Source organism: Nomascus leucogenys, chromosome 17, assembly GCF_006542625.1.
Source record: "Nomascus leucogenys isolate Asia chromosome 17, Asia_NLE_v1, whole genome shotgun sequence".
In the NCBI taxonomy this organism is placed as follows: domain Eukaryota; kingdom Metazoa; phylum Chordata; class Mammalia; order Primates; family Hylobatidae; genus Nomascus; species Nomascus leucogenys.
The window spans coordinates 18,593,386-18,606,242 of NC_044397.1; the positions used below are offsets into that span (position 1 = coordinate 18,593,386).

Consider the following 12,857-nt stretch of genomic DNA (forward strand, 5'->3'; position numbering starts at 1 on the left):
AGTTTTCATACATATGAACAAAAGGATTGCATTCTAAATGTATGTTAATATCTGTCTTTTCTAGAAGAGTTACTAAAATTACTTAAAAATACTAATTACATAAGCTGTACTTTGTTTTTATAGAACTTTTCACCTATAATTTATTTTCTTTTAAGGTCAGTGGATAAGTCTGTCATAGTATATGATACTGTAAGTATTTAAAAATCTTGTGGTGATCTATGAAAGTTATGTTTATTAGACTACTGAACTTCAAGTTAGGCCTCGTAGAAAAAGTATATATTTTTTTCTGTTTAGTATGACTAAGAACATATATATTTTCACAAATGCTAAAATAGTTATGCAAGTAAGATATTGGTTCTGCAATAAGCCCTTAAATATTTCAGTAATGATTTTAAGATGGATAGATTTTAAATGTGATCATAAAATATACATATTTAAAGAGCACCAGTGTTCAAAACATCATATACAATCAATTATTAAACTCTTACACCAGGCTTCCATAATAGCAAAGGATGAATATTTACCCTAGGGTTTTTGGTGAATATGGTTGAAAGTGACCTACCATTCTTAGAGTCCTGGCTGGATTTAGAGAGTGGCATAAGAAAGGATAGGTTATCATGGACTTAGAAAATGGGAGTTTTTTACTGATCCATGTGTGGGTAAAGACCAAGTTGTGGCCGGGTGCAGTGGCTCACACCTGTAATCACAGCATGTCAGGAGGCTGAAGCAGGCAGATGGCTTGAGTCCAGGAGTTTAAGACCAGCCTGGCCAACGTGGTGAAACCTCGTCTCTACCAAAAATACAAAAACTTAGCTGACTGTAGTGGTGCGTCCTTGTAGTCCCAGCTACTTGGGAGTCTGAGGCGAGAGGATGGCTTGAACCCCGGAGGTGGAGGTTGCAGTGAGCCAAGATCGTGCCACTGCACTCCAGCCTGGGCAACAGAGTGAGACCCTGTCTCGAAAATAAAGTAGTTGAAAAAAATATTGTCCAAAAGAAGTAAATGTTGAGTGGAGCCTCCTAATGATTGAATTTAGGCTGTAGCTATGCCAGCAAATAAATGGAGATGTAAGTAATCAAAGGGTAGCGAGTTAAGCAAGTGATGTAAGCTAGTCTTCCGCACAGAAGTTCGAGTCACTGAGTGTTCTGGCAGGAAATGGGAAAGAATACTCAAGCTAGGTGAGGTAAATCTTTAATATTTCTCATGAACGTTTCATGAGATTTTACATTCTCAAAAACAATTATAACACTAAATTGTCTCTGTAAAATATGTATGAGTCCCACTTAAATACACCTAAAATGTTGGATGGACACCTTAGTGTACTCTAAGGGACTACTTTATTTATTTATTTTTTTGAAACAGACTCTTGCTCTGTTGCCCAGGCCATAGTGCAGTGGTGCGATCTCGGCTCACTGCAACCTCCGCCTCCCGGGTTCAAGCAGTTCTCCTGCCTTAGCCTCCCAAGTAGCTGGGACTACAGGCATGTGCCACCATGCCAGCTAAAATTTTATATTTTTAATAGGGATGGGGTTTCACCGTGTTGGCCAGGCTGGTCTCAAACTCCTGAGCTCAAGTGATCCACCCGCCTCGGCCTCCCGACGTGCTGTGATTACAGGTGTGAGCCACTGCACCCGACCAAGGGACTAATTTCTACTCACTGGTCCTGCAGTGTGTACAAGTCAAATGCCATAGCCAAAAATATGAGTTATTTCAGGTAATAGATTTCGTTTAGGTTAGTATTAGTAGGTTCAAACAGATGAGCAAATGCCAAGGGTCTACTGCACTAAGAATTTCTAAGGAGGTGGCTACCAGACAATAATGCTGATAATTGACAAAAAGTGAAGTAAATACCTGAGAATGCTGTCACAGATGCCGTTTCTACTATTCATTGAGTAAAGTTTCAACTTATGTTAGTTACTAATAAATATTAATATATCCACTTAGTATACAACCCATTTATGTCAAATGAGTCTTCATCAGTAACTTTACTCTTGAGTAAATTTACCTGAGTAAATTTAAAGCTGTTTTTATTGTTTTTCAGAATACTGAGAATATACTTCACACATTGACTCAGCACACCAGGTCTGAACTTAACCTCACTTTGTATTAATATAATTTAAAAATTAGTCAGAAGATACATAATAGTTGTTTTTATTAACTAGGTATGTCACAACTTGTGCTTTTGCACCTAATACCCTTTTACTTGCTACTGGTTCAATGGACAAAACAGTGAACATCTGGCAATTTGACCTGGAAACACTTTGCCAAGGTTAGTAAGGACATCATTTTTCACTCATTTCAACCCCATTCACCATTAGGGTCAGAAAGTTAGTAAATCGGGCCGGGCACGGTGGCTCACACCTGTAATCCCAGCACTCTGGGAGGCCAAGGTGGGCGTATCACTTGAGGTCAGAAGTTCGAGACCAGCCTGGCCAACATGGTGAAACCCTGTCTCTACTAAAAATACAAAAAAGTAGCTCAGCGTGATGGCACATGTTTATAATCCCAGCCACTCTGGAGGCTGAGGCAGGAGAATCACTTGAACCTGGGTGGCAGAGGTTACAGTGACCTGAGATCGTGCCATTGCATTCCAGCCTGGGCGACAAGAGTGAAACTCCATCTCAAAAAAAAAAAAAAGTTAGTAAATCATTTGACAGGTTATTCACATTGCTTTTATGAATATAAAGTATACATCCAAATTTAATGTCATTTAAAAATAGTTTGGCCTGGCATGGTGGCTCACACTTATAATCCCAGCACTTTGGGAGGCTGAGGTGGATGGATCGCATGAGCCCAGGAGTCTGAGATTAGCTTGGGCAACATGGTGAAACCCCATCTCTACAAAAAGACAAAAATTAGCCACACATGGGGATGTGCACTTGTGGCCCCAGCTACTTGGAATGCTGAGGTGGGAAGGATCACCTGAGACCAGGAGGTCATGAGGCTGCAGTCAGCTGAGAACACGCCACTGTACTTCAGCCTGGGCAAGGGAGTGAGAACCCATCTTCAAAATAATAATAATTTTAGAGAAGCCAGTGTTGAAGTGGCTGGGCTGTGTTAAAGCTGTTGGTAAATGCTTTCGGTGCACATTCATGTGTCCCACACCTCCCATGGTTTGTAAGTTATTTGTTTATACTCCATACTAATTTTTCAGGTAAATATAACCTCAGGACAAAATCGAAATTATCGTTGTATTTTGTTGGTTTTATTTTGGCATCAAGCGACATTGGCACATAATTTAGGAGTTTTATTTTTATCACTGTCAGAATTATCCAAATAGTGGTGCTGATACGCAGATGATGGAGCAAATAGAATACCTTTGCTGGTATGAATTTTATATAATAAAAAATTGTTTTCCTGATGTGAAAAAGAAAATGATCCAAAAGCAAGTTAAAGTGGTAAAACAATTTTTTTTTTTTTTTTTTTTTTTGAGACGGGTCTCCCTATGTTACTTAGGCTGGTCTTGAACTCCTGACTTCAAGTGATCCTCCTGCCTCAGCCACTTGAGTAGCTAGGATTATAGGCATGAGCCACTGTACCCAGCTATAAAACACAGATTTAAGGAAATGTCATTTACTTTTAATTCAAAGTGAGAATGTTTATAAAGGAAATACTTTTTTGTTATCTCACTTACCTGTTTGTTTATTTTAAGCAAGGAGCACAGAAGATCAGCTGAAGCAATTTACTGAAGATTGGTCAGAGGAGGATGTCTCAACATGGCTTTGTGCACAAGATTTAAAAGATCTTGTTGGTATTTTCAAGATGAACAACATTGACGGAAAAGAACTGTTGACTCTTACAAAAGAAAGTCTGGCTGATGATTTGAAAATTGGTAAGCTTAGTGAAAGGCAATCTTCAAAACAACTTTTACCAAATTACTCTGCAGTTGGATTTTGTTGCATTGATGGTTTCTTCTTGATGTTCTGGCACTACACTAATGACCCATCTTCTTGATTATGGCCATCCTAGCAGTTGTGGAGTTTCATTATGGTTTTGATTTTCATTTACCTAATGACATGCATCTTGCAAGTGCTTATTTGCCATTTTTATATCTTCTTTGGAGAAATGTCTGTTCAGATCCATTGCCCATTTTTAAACTGGGTTGTCTTTTTATTGTTGACTTTGTAAGAGTTGTTTATGTATTCTGGGTACTAGATCTTTACCAAAAACAAGATTTGATATGCTTTAATAAACATAATTGCCAGACACTGTTACTAATATGCTATAGTAAAATTTTAGTTAACCAGAAAGCTCAGGAAATAAGATATTCATGTTGAGATTTATTACTAATGAAGAGTGAAATAACAAAATCTTTGTTATAGAAAACCATTTTAAAGTATAGTATTATAAGTATTTTACTTTCCTTACATAGTAAACATAGTATGTGAGCCTATTTAAATCTCTTGGAAGCCTATGGCCTTTTAAGGAGTTAACAGAATGGTTTTGTGAAAACACATAAGTTAAGTGGTTTTGTACTATACTCAGGCTATACTTGAGTACAGTCACTTTTCTTTATTTTATTTATTTATTTTTGAGATGGAGTCTCGCTCTGTCGCCCAGGCTGGAGTGCAGTGGTGCGATCTCGGCTCACTGCAAGCTCTGCCTCCCCGGTTCACGCCATTCTCCTGCCTCAGCCTCTCGAGTAGCTGGGACTACAGGCGCCCGCCACCACGCCCGGCTAATCTTTTATATTTTTAGTAAAGACAGGGTTTCACCATGTTAGCCAGGATTGTCTTGATCTCCTGACCTCGTGATCTGCCTGCCTCAGCCTCCCAAAGTGCTGGGATTACAGGCCTGAACCACCGTGCCTGGCCAAGTACAGTCACTTTTCTATCTCTTTTTGTGTGGGGGTGGCGGGGTGGGGGAAGAGACAGGAGGGTCTCACTCTGTTGCTCAGGCTGGAGTGTAGTGGTGCGATCACAGCTCACTACAGCCTCGACCTTCCAGGCTCAAGTGGTCTTCCTGTCTCAGCCTCCCAAGTAACTGGGACCACATGCACATGCTACCATGCCCAGCTTATTTTTACAAATTTTTGTAGAGATGAGGTCTCTCTATTGCCCTGGCTGGTCTTAAACTGCTGGGGTCAAGCAGTCCTCCAGCCTTGGCCTCCCAAAGTGTTGGGATTATGGGCATGAGCCACTGCACCCAGCATCTCTGTCTAATAAAATATTTCCTTTCTAACTTCCTCTTTTCTTCTGAGAGTAGGTAATAGAGTAGGAGCTTTGTTTTTTAAAAAAACTCACAGATTTAGTATCTTAATTTCTTGTTAATCTCACAATCTTAAGGGTACCTTATCAAGTAGAATTACTTCACAATACGAAATAATTTCAGATTCAACAAAGGATGTTTGAAAACATAAGAAAAGCATATAGAAACAATAGAAATACAATTCTATCTTTATAACTAGGTAAATAAACAATAAGGCATTCTAGTTTTTTGTTTGTTTGAGACAGGGTCTCCCTCTGTTGCCCAGGCTGGAGTCCTCTGGCATGATCATGCCTCGCTGCAGCTTCAGCCTCCTAGGCTCAAGTGATCCTCCCGCCTCAGCCTCGTGAGTAGCTGGAACCACAGGCATGTGCCACCATGCCTGGCTAATTTTTAAAATTATTTGTAGAGATGAGGTCTCACTACTTTGCCCAGGCTGGTCTCAAATTCCTGACCTTAAGTGATCCTCCCAGCTTGGCCTCCCAATGTGCTAGGATTACAGGCATGAGCCACTGCGCCTGATCAAGAATAAGACATTCTTGTAGGATTCAATTAATGATCAATTAATGATTCAATTAGTTTTTGAAGGATGAGTCTCAGGTTTAGCAGTAGTAATCATTTTACTTCAAAGTTCAGTGAAATGGGTTTTGGAAGCATCAGGCCCAAGCCAAAATTGAAATACAGTTTAAACAAGTTCTGTGATGGTCTAATAGGTGAATTTGAAAAACCATTAAGAATGGAGACAAAAATGTTGCACATTCTCTTTTTTTTTTAATTTTTTTAAATTATTACTATAAGTTTTAGGGTACATGTGCACAATGTGCAGGTTTGTTACATATGTATCCATGTGCCATGTTGGTGTGCTGCACCCATTAACTCATCATTTAGCATTAGGTATATCTCCTAATGCTATCCCTCCCCGCACCCCCACCCCACAGCAGTCCCCGGAGTGTGATGTTCCCCTTCCTGTGTCCATGTGTTCTCATTGTTCAATTCCCACCTATGAGTGAGAACATGCGGTGTTTGGTTTTTTTGTCCTTGCGATAGTTTACTGAGAATGATGTTTTCCAGTTTCATCCATGTCCCTACAAAGGACATGAACTCATCATTTTTTATAGCTGCATAGTATTCCATGGTGTATATGTGCCACATTCTCTTAATCCAGTCTATCAAAATGTTGCACATTCTCTAGTAAATAAGGACTCAGGCTTGTGTTTAAGATTTGGAGATCTAGCAGAGTCAACAAATTAGAATAAAGTAGTAAAAATTGACTATAACATTTATTTTTTATGTCATTCTAATGTATTTTAAGGTTTTTGCAACCTTCATAATAAAGGATCAAGCGGCTAACTTTAATCTTCTATAAATGGTATTGTAAGCTACAATGAATTTCTTTTAGTCCTGAATTTTAAGAAAAATAGACCCTCAAAATAGTAAATTGCACTAATAGAGAATTAAATTTGGTCTAGAAACAAATGTGTTGAGGTGAACCAATGAGTATATATGCTATTGAATTTTGCTTTTTTAATGCATATCTATTTTACCTGTGTTTGCCTTTGTGATATAACTGTTTAAAACAGCTGCCATGTCAGTGTGAATAAATCCGAGTTTAACATTCAGCAAATGGAGGAAGTTGATTAATTGTGCAGTAAAGTACATTGGAGGGTTTGAGACCAAAGTCGTATATCTATTATGTTTGACATTTAAATTATTTTTAAGGAATTGAGCAGTTTATCAAATCTTTTTTCAATGGGTCTTTTGTAAATACACAATAAATGAAATTTCTGCAGACTTGAGTATGTTTGACTTTGGAGCTTTACCCAAGGATAATAGTCATTTTCTAGGATTGTGTTAATGGAAGCCTAGGGTACAACAGACATACAGCTTTAGTTAGGAAATAATTCCTTTTATTTAGAACTATATTTGGATAAAGAATGTCCAGACAGAGTACAGGTTCAAGAGATCCTTGATGTTGAGAGGGATATATGTCTTAAGACATTTGCTATGAATTTGTGACTACTACTATAACATTTAATATCTCATTCAAAAGGCATAAAGTGTGAAAGGTTAAGAGTAGGAAAGTCACTTTTAGATGCGATATTACCCAACGAGTTGAGTCTACTACTAACTAGCCACACAGCTTCCATCTAGCTACTCATTGGCCTCAGTTTATGTCTAGGCCTTGGGAATGTGGCAGATTGCTACGTATCTTGGAGTTTGGAATTGCTATAGAAGATAAAATGATAGAAACTTAAAATGACAAATGCTAAGGAACTATTGTATATCATGTTGGTATTTATGATTATATTCAGATAATCATCAACCATAGATGTCTAATTGGGAGCGAGATTTTTTTCAAAGGGTTCACTCTTCCATTTGCTCTTCTTTCCAAGAAATCAGAAAAGCACATAAGACATTTTTATCATTTTCTAATTTAAAATTAAAACTAGAAATTTAAATACATCACCTGTCTTAGTATCCTCGGGTTTTGAAAGTTTCATGTTTCGGTTCTTATTAATTCGTTATGTAGATTTCACTTGTTGCCTGTGTAACTGCATTTATTGTTAAGTAATTGAACATTTACAGTTTTTTTGTTGTTGTTTATATGTCATTAAAGTGAAATAGGCTGTTCAAATCTAGTTACTGTGCAATGACCCCCTGTTGAATGGGCATAACCCTCCCTGGTCAGCTGCTGTCTGAAGTTGGCCCACTCTCCTTTCCAGTGCTTACTTGTTGGACATGCTGGGATCTCATTTGCTCAGGCCCATCAGATGTCCTGTTGCTTTCTTCTACACAGATGCCAGCCACAGGTCTTTATGGCGGTTAGTGGTTTGTCCTCACTCACGCATATTGTAGGGTTCATGAAGATATCTTGCTACCTTGTTTTGTTGGAAATGTCCACGCAATTTGAGTTTATCTGGTTGCTCTGTTTTTTCAGAGCAATTTAAAAACTATACTGCTTCTATCCTGTTCTTCATATCCTCTTAAAAATTCCTCATGTATCTATAGCTGTGTTTTCCATTCTTAATATAGGTTTCGTGTCTTCTCTTGATCATTCTGTGTAGAAATTTGATTTTTTAAATTAAAAAATATATTTTTAAAAAGCAGATTTTTAGCTTTCTTTGTAAGAAACCAGCGTTTGGTTCTGTTGTTCTCTGTCAGGGTGGGGGAGAGGTGAGTCAGTGACCAGCTTGGTGGTCTGTGCTTGTTCAATTCCAGGCTCTCGTGCTGTCCTGGTAACTGGCCTCCAGATGGGGCTACTGTGGCATTGGTACTTACAGGACAGAGTTGGGAGAGTAAAGGGCACATGTAGGAAGGTCTCTGTCTCATTCATGTACCCACATCTCTGCTCTATGCTGTCATTTCCCAGCCCTCGCTCCGGAACCCAGTTACCTTCTGTTTCGTCAGAGGTTTTTGGGGTTGAGTTTTTATATCCGTTAGTTTAGTTTTGTATATTTGATGGTTATTAGTGTCTAGATTCCATCAAACTCTCAGCGATGTAGCATTTCCAGTGTTGGGTGATTTTAACTTATCATCAAGATGTCTTTTCAGGATTATAGTCAGTAATAGCCAGATATTGCCCAATACTGGTACCGAGGGTTTACTAGCCCTTAGCTGGTAAGGGTCCTTTCTTTCTCAGCAATTAAGTGTATAAGACTTATTCTTAACCCCCAGTCACAAAAGGAGATGTTTGGTTCCCGTAGAGCTCTGGGGATGCGGTTTAGTAAACGCTTCCCTGAGGGCAAGATGATCTGACTTCATTTCTAAATGACATTAGGATTGGAGAAGGATAACGCCCAATTTAACCTTATCTGGGGAATTTTGAATTAGGCCTTCTGTGTTCTCTATTATAAATATTAGAAGCATTGTAAGTATTGGCACACATGTAGAATATTTTTGACAGGAAAATATGCTTTTTAAAGAATATTAGTTCGTCCTATATTTTTTTCTTTTTCTTAATTTTTTTTAGAGACAGAGTCTCACTCTGTTGCCCAGGCTGGAGCGCAGTGGCATGGACATGGCTCACTGTAGCCTCTAACTCTTGGGCTCCGTAGATTCTCCTGCCTCAGCCTCCCGAGGAGCTGGGACTACAGGTATGCACCACCATGCCCAGCTAATGTTTAAAATTTTTTTTGTAGAGAAAGAGTCTTGCTATGTTGCCCAGGCTGGTCTCAAACTCCTGGTCTTAAGCAGTGCTCCCGCCTTGGCCTCTCGAGTGCTGAGATTATAGGCATGAGCCACTACGCCCAGCCTCCTTTTCTTATTCTAAGTTATATAATTATCTCTTTAAATGAGATGTCTACTGTCTTATTGCAAACATGTTCTGGAAACATTTATGACAGTTTTTGAAGCCATGTCTCTACCCAGGTGGAAGATTTTCAGGAAGCATACCCCAGTCACGACAGATTTTCTACCATCTCATCCTCTAATACCCCACACTTCAGCAAATCTTGATCTTATCCAAGCTTTTATTCTGTTAATCTTATGTACCTCTTATCTATCTCTACTCTTATTTTCCACCTTACTTAGCTTAGAATACATGATCCATCATTATAACTCCTCGTAAACCTTCCATTGTATTTGCCTGGCAAAATAAAAACACACAGCTCAGCTAACCCTTGGAAAACACAGCATTGTGAATGGGACATTCTGGGAAGAGGTGGACTCAATAAACTGTCATGACCATTCTCTGATTTGTTACATTCAAGGCTGGCCGTGGTGATCAGATAACACTGTGCTGCATTTTAGAGGTACTTCCCTAACTAAGCACTTTTGAGTACTTTGTGTTGAAATAACTTTCTCTTGAATCTGGATGGTGATTTCATAAAGAATTTGAGGGAATCTTTTTGAGTCATAAATATTTTTGCAAAATCATATTCAACATGTAAAGCAATCATTGATTTGTTCGTGGCACTTTAAAAAAACTTGTTTTAAAAATCTTCAGTTCAGTTTCAGCATATCCCATTGGAAGGAAGTCAGAGGAAAGCAGCCCTTCAGTGGCAGGAAGCTGCTAGGATAACTTGCCACATTCACGTGAATGTGGGCAATGAGCCCTGACTGACTCAAAGGGTTTATTACTCGTGACACAGCAGACACTTGCACTTCAGGTTATGATCGTTTCCCCTTCCCCTCTTTTTTTTTTTTTTTTTTTTTTTTTTTGAGGCAGAGTCTCACTGTGTCCCCCAGGCTGGAATGCAGTGGTGCCATCTCAGCTCACTGCAACCTCCGCCTCTTGGGTTCAAGTGAAGTTCCTGCCTCAGACTCCCAAGTAGCTGGGATTACAGGCATGCACCACCACATCCAGCTATTTTTTTCTTTTTTTTTTTTTTTTTTGTATTTTTAATAGAGATGGGGTTTTGCCATGTTGGCCAGGCTGGTCTTGAAATTCTGACCTCAAGTGATCCACCCGCCTCATCCTCCCAAAGTGCTGGGGTTACAGGCATGAGCCACTGTACCCAGCCTCCCCTTTCCCTCTTAAGTTGCATGGTGGTGGTTTATGTTTATGTCACAGCTGAGGAGCCCTGAGCTTGGGAAACCCCCAGTCTTATAACGGGGCTAAGCACAATAGCCCCCAAGAGGCAAGACATTCTAGTGGTCAGGAAACATCTGCCCTCCCACAAGGAGGGACGCACTATCTGTAGCTTCCAAGGATGTTTTCAGACATCCTCAAAAAGACTGTCCGAAACAGAGGGTGTCCTAAGACATGTATAAACCTCATGGAGCATTACCTCCCAACAGAAAGAAAGTTGGTCTGGCTTTTTCTAGTAACTATGAGGCATTCTGAAATCTAATTCTTCCACCCACTTCAACCTAAAGTAGAACTGTCAACTAGTTCTAAAAGTATAAACAGCCAATAATTCTAAAATTCCTAAGATTCATTAGACTTTCTAAAACTAAAAATCTTTCAAAGTTAAGAATAAAAACAAGTGAAACATGTTTATGGTTTGGACAAACAGATGAGCTTTATTTGTGATTGTGTTTCTTACAAGAATCAGCAAATATATCCAATTTCATTAAGTTTAAAAATATCGTAACATGGCATTTTTACGTTTTGAACTCAAACATATTTAAAAATGATTTTTAGGGCCAGGCGCGGTGGCTCACGCTTGTAATCCCAGCACTTTGGGAGGCCAAGGCGGGCGGATCACGAGGTCAGGAGATCGAGACCACGGTGAAACCCCGTCTCTACTAAAAATACAAAAAAAAATTAGCCGGGCGTGGTGGCGGGCGCCTGTAGTCCCAGCTACTTGGAGAGGCTGAGGCAGGAGAATGGCGTGAACCCAGGAGGCAGAGCTTGCAGTGAGCCGAGATTGTGCCACTGCACTCCAGCCTGGGCAACAGAGCAAGACTCTGTCTCAAAAAAAAAAAAAAAAAAAAAAAAGATTTTTAGGAAATTTTTTGTTGTGTAAGTAACCAGTAATGAGCCTTTTCTGATTTTGTGGAGTATATTAGTGTCTGGCAACCTGAGATTCTTGAACTTTCAGAATCTAAATTTATTTAAAATTAGCTATTAGCTGCTGATATATTTTAACCAACAGTATCCTATACAACAGAGATTTGTTAAGGAATTTATAAAGAAAACAATAGTTCATGCGGTAAAACAGTATGTCAGAAGATTTCTGGTGGTAGTAGATAAAATCTCTATTTGTGGCTGGCTGTGGTGGCTCACACCTGTAATCCCAGCACTTTGAGAGGATGAGGCAGTAGGATCACTTGAACCCAGGAATTCGAGACCAGCGTGGGCAATATAGTGAAACCTTATCTCTACAGAAAATACATAAATTAACTGGGCATGGTGGCGTGTGCCTGTAGTCCCAGCTACTGAGGAGGCTGAGGTGGGAGGATCACTTGAGCCCAGGAGGTCAAGGCTGCAATGAGTGGTGATCGTTGTGCCACTCCACTCCAGCCTGGGCAAAAGAGTGAGCCTCTATTTAAAAATCAACCCCAACAACAAACTCTATTTGTGAATAAGGATTACTGGTAGTATCCTAGTAGTAAGGATTACTAGTAGTTATCCAGCCCTAACAGTAATTTCTTTTCAGAATCTCTAGGACTGCGTAGTAAAGTGCTGAGGAAAATTGAAGAGCTCAGGACCAAGGTTAAATCCCTTTCTTCAGGAATTCCTGATGAATTTATATGTCCAATAACTAGAGAACTTATGAAAGATCCGGTCATCGCATCAGGTATGTGTGATGCTATACTAAGTTGCAGGGGATGTTTTGTGCTAAATGAATAAAAAGTTTAGACAGTTCTCAGAAGTTTGCTTAAATGTGAAGAATTTTAAGTAGTTTTTTAAGAAAAAACTAATTAGACCTTGGGTGAACAAATGAATATTGTCTATTTCATAATGAAATTGGACAGAGTAGTTGTGGAGTTGACACAAAAGGATTAAGTTTTGCTTAAACTTGTGAAAGGTGTATTTAGTTGCTAGGATGTAAAGATAAAATACTATTTTTTTAAGATAGATTGTTGAGATCTCTTGTGTTTGTCTATTATGAATTTAAACAATCTTATACAAAGAATTTAATTATAAAGTTGTATCATTCCATATTTCTAAGTGTTGTTAACAGACCTACATACTTTATTATACATAGTTGTAATCAGTGAATCAAAATTTTATATATATATATATATATTTAATTTTGGCCCACAG

At 38.9% G+C, this 12,857-nt stretch overlaps 1 protein-coding gene across 5 annotated transcripts in view; it reads left to right on the forward strand.

Moving 5' to 3' along the window:
* The window catches only part of WDSUB1 (WD repeat, sterile alpha motif and U-box domain containing 1), a 52,782-nt gene that overhangs the window by 26,654 nt on the left and 13,271 nt on the right, over nucleotides 1–12,857 (forward strand). For 4 of the 5 annotated variants that reach the window (XM_003266149.3, XM_030796484.1, XM_030796483.1 and 1 more), the window contains 5 exons: nucleotides 156–189; nucleotides 2,040–2,080; nucleotides 2,161–2,267; nucleotides 3,651–3,830; nucleotides 12,247–12,387. In XM_003266149.3, the coding sequence (XP_003266197.1) occupies nucleotides 156–189; nucleotides 2,040–2,080; nucleotides 2,161–2,267; nucleotides 3,651–3,830; nucleotides 12,247–12,387 (503 nt within the window). The remainder of the gene's footprint in view (nucleotides 1–155; nucleotides 190–2,039; nucleotides 2,081–2,160; nucleotides 2,268–3,650; nucleotides 3,831–12,246; nucleotides 12,388–12,857) is intronic. The other variant, XM_030796482.1, reaches the window with a different exon arrangement.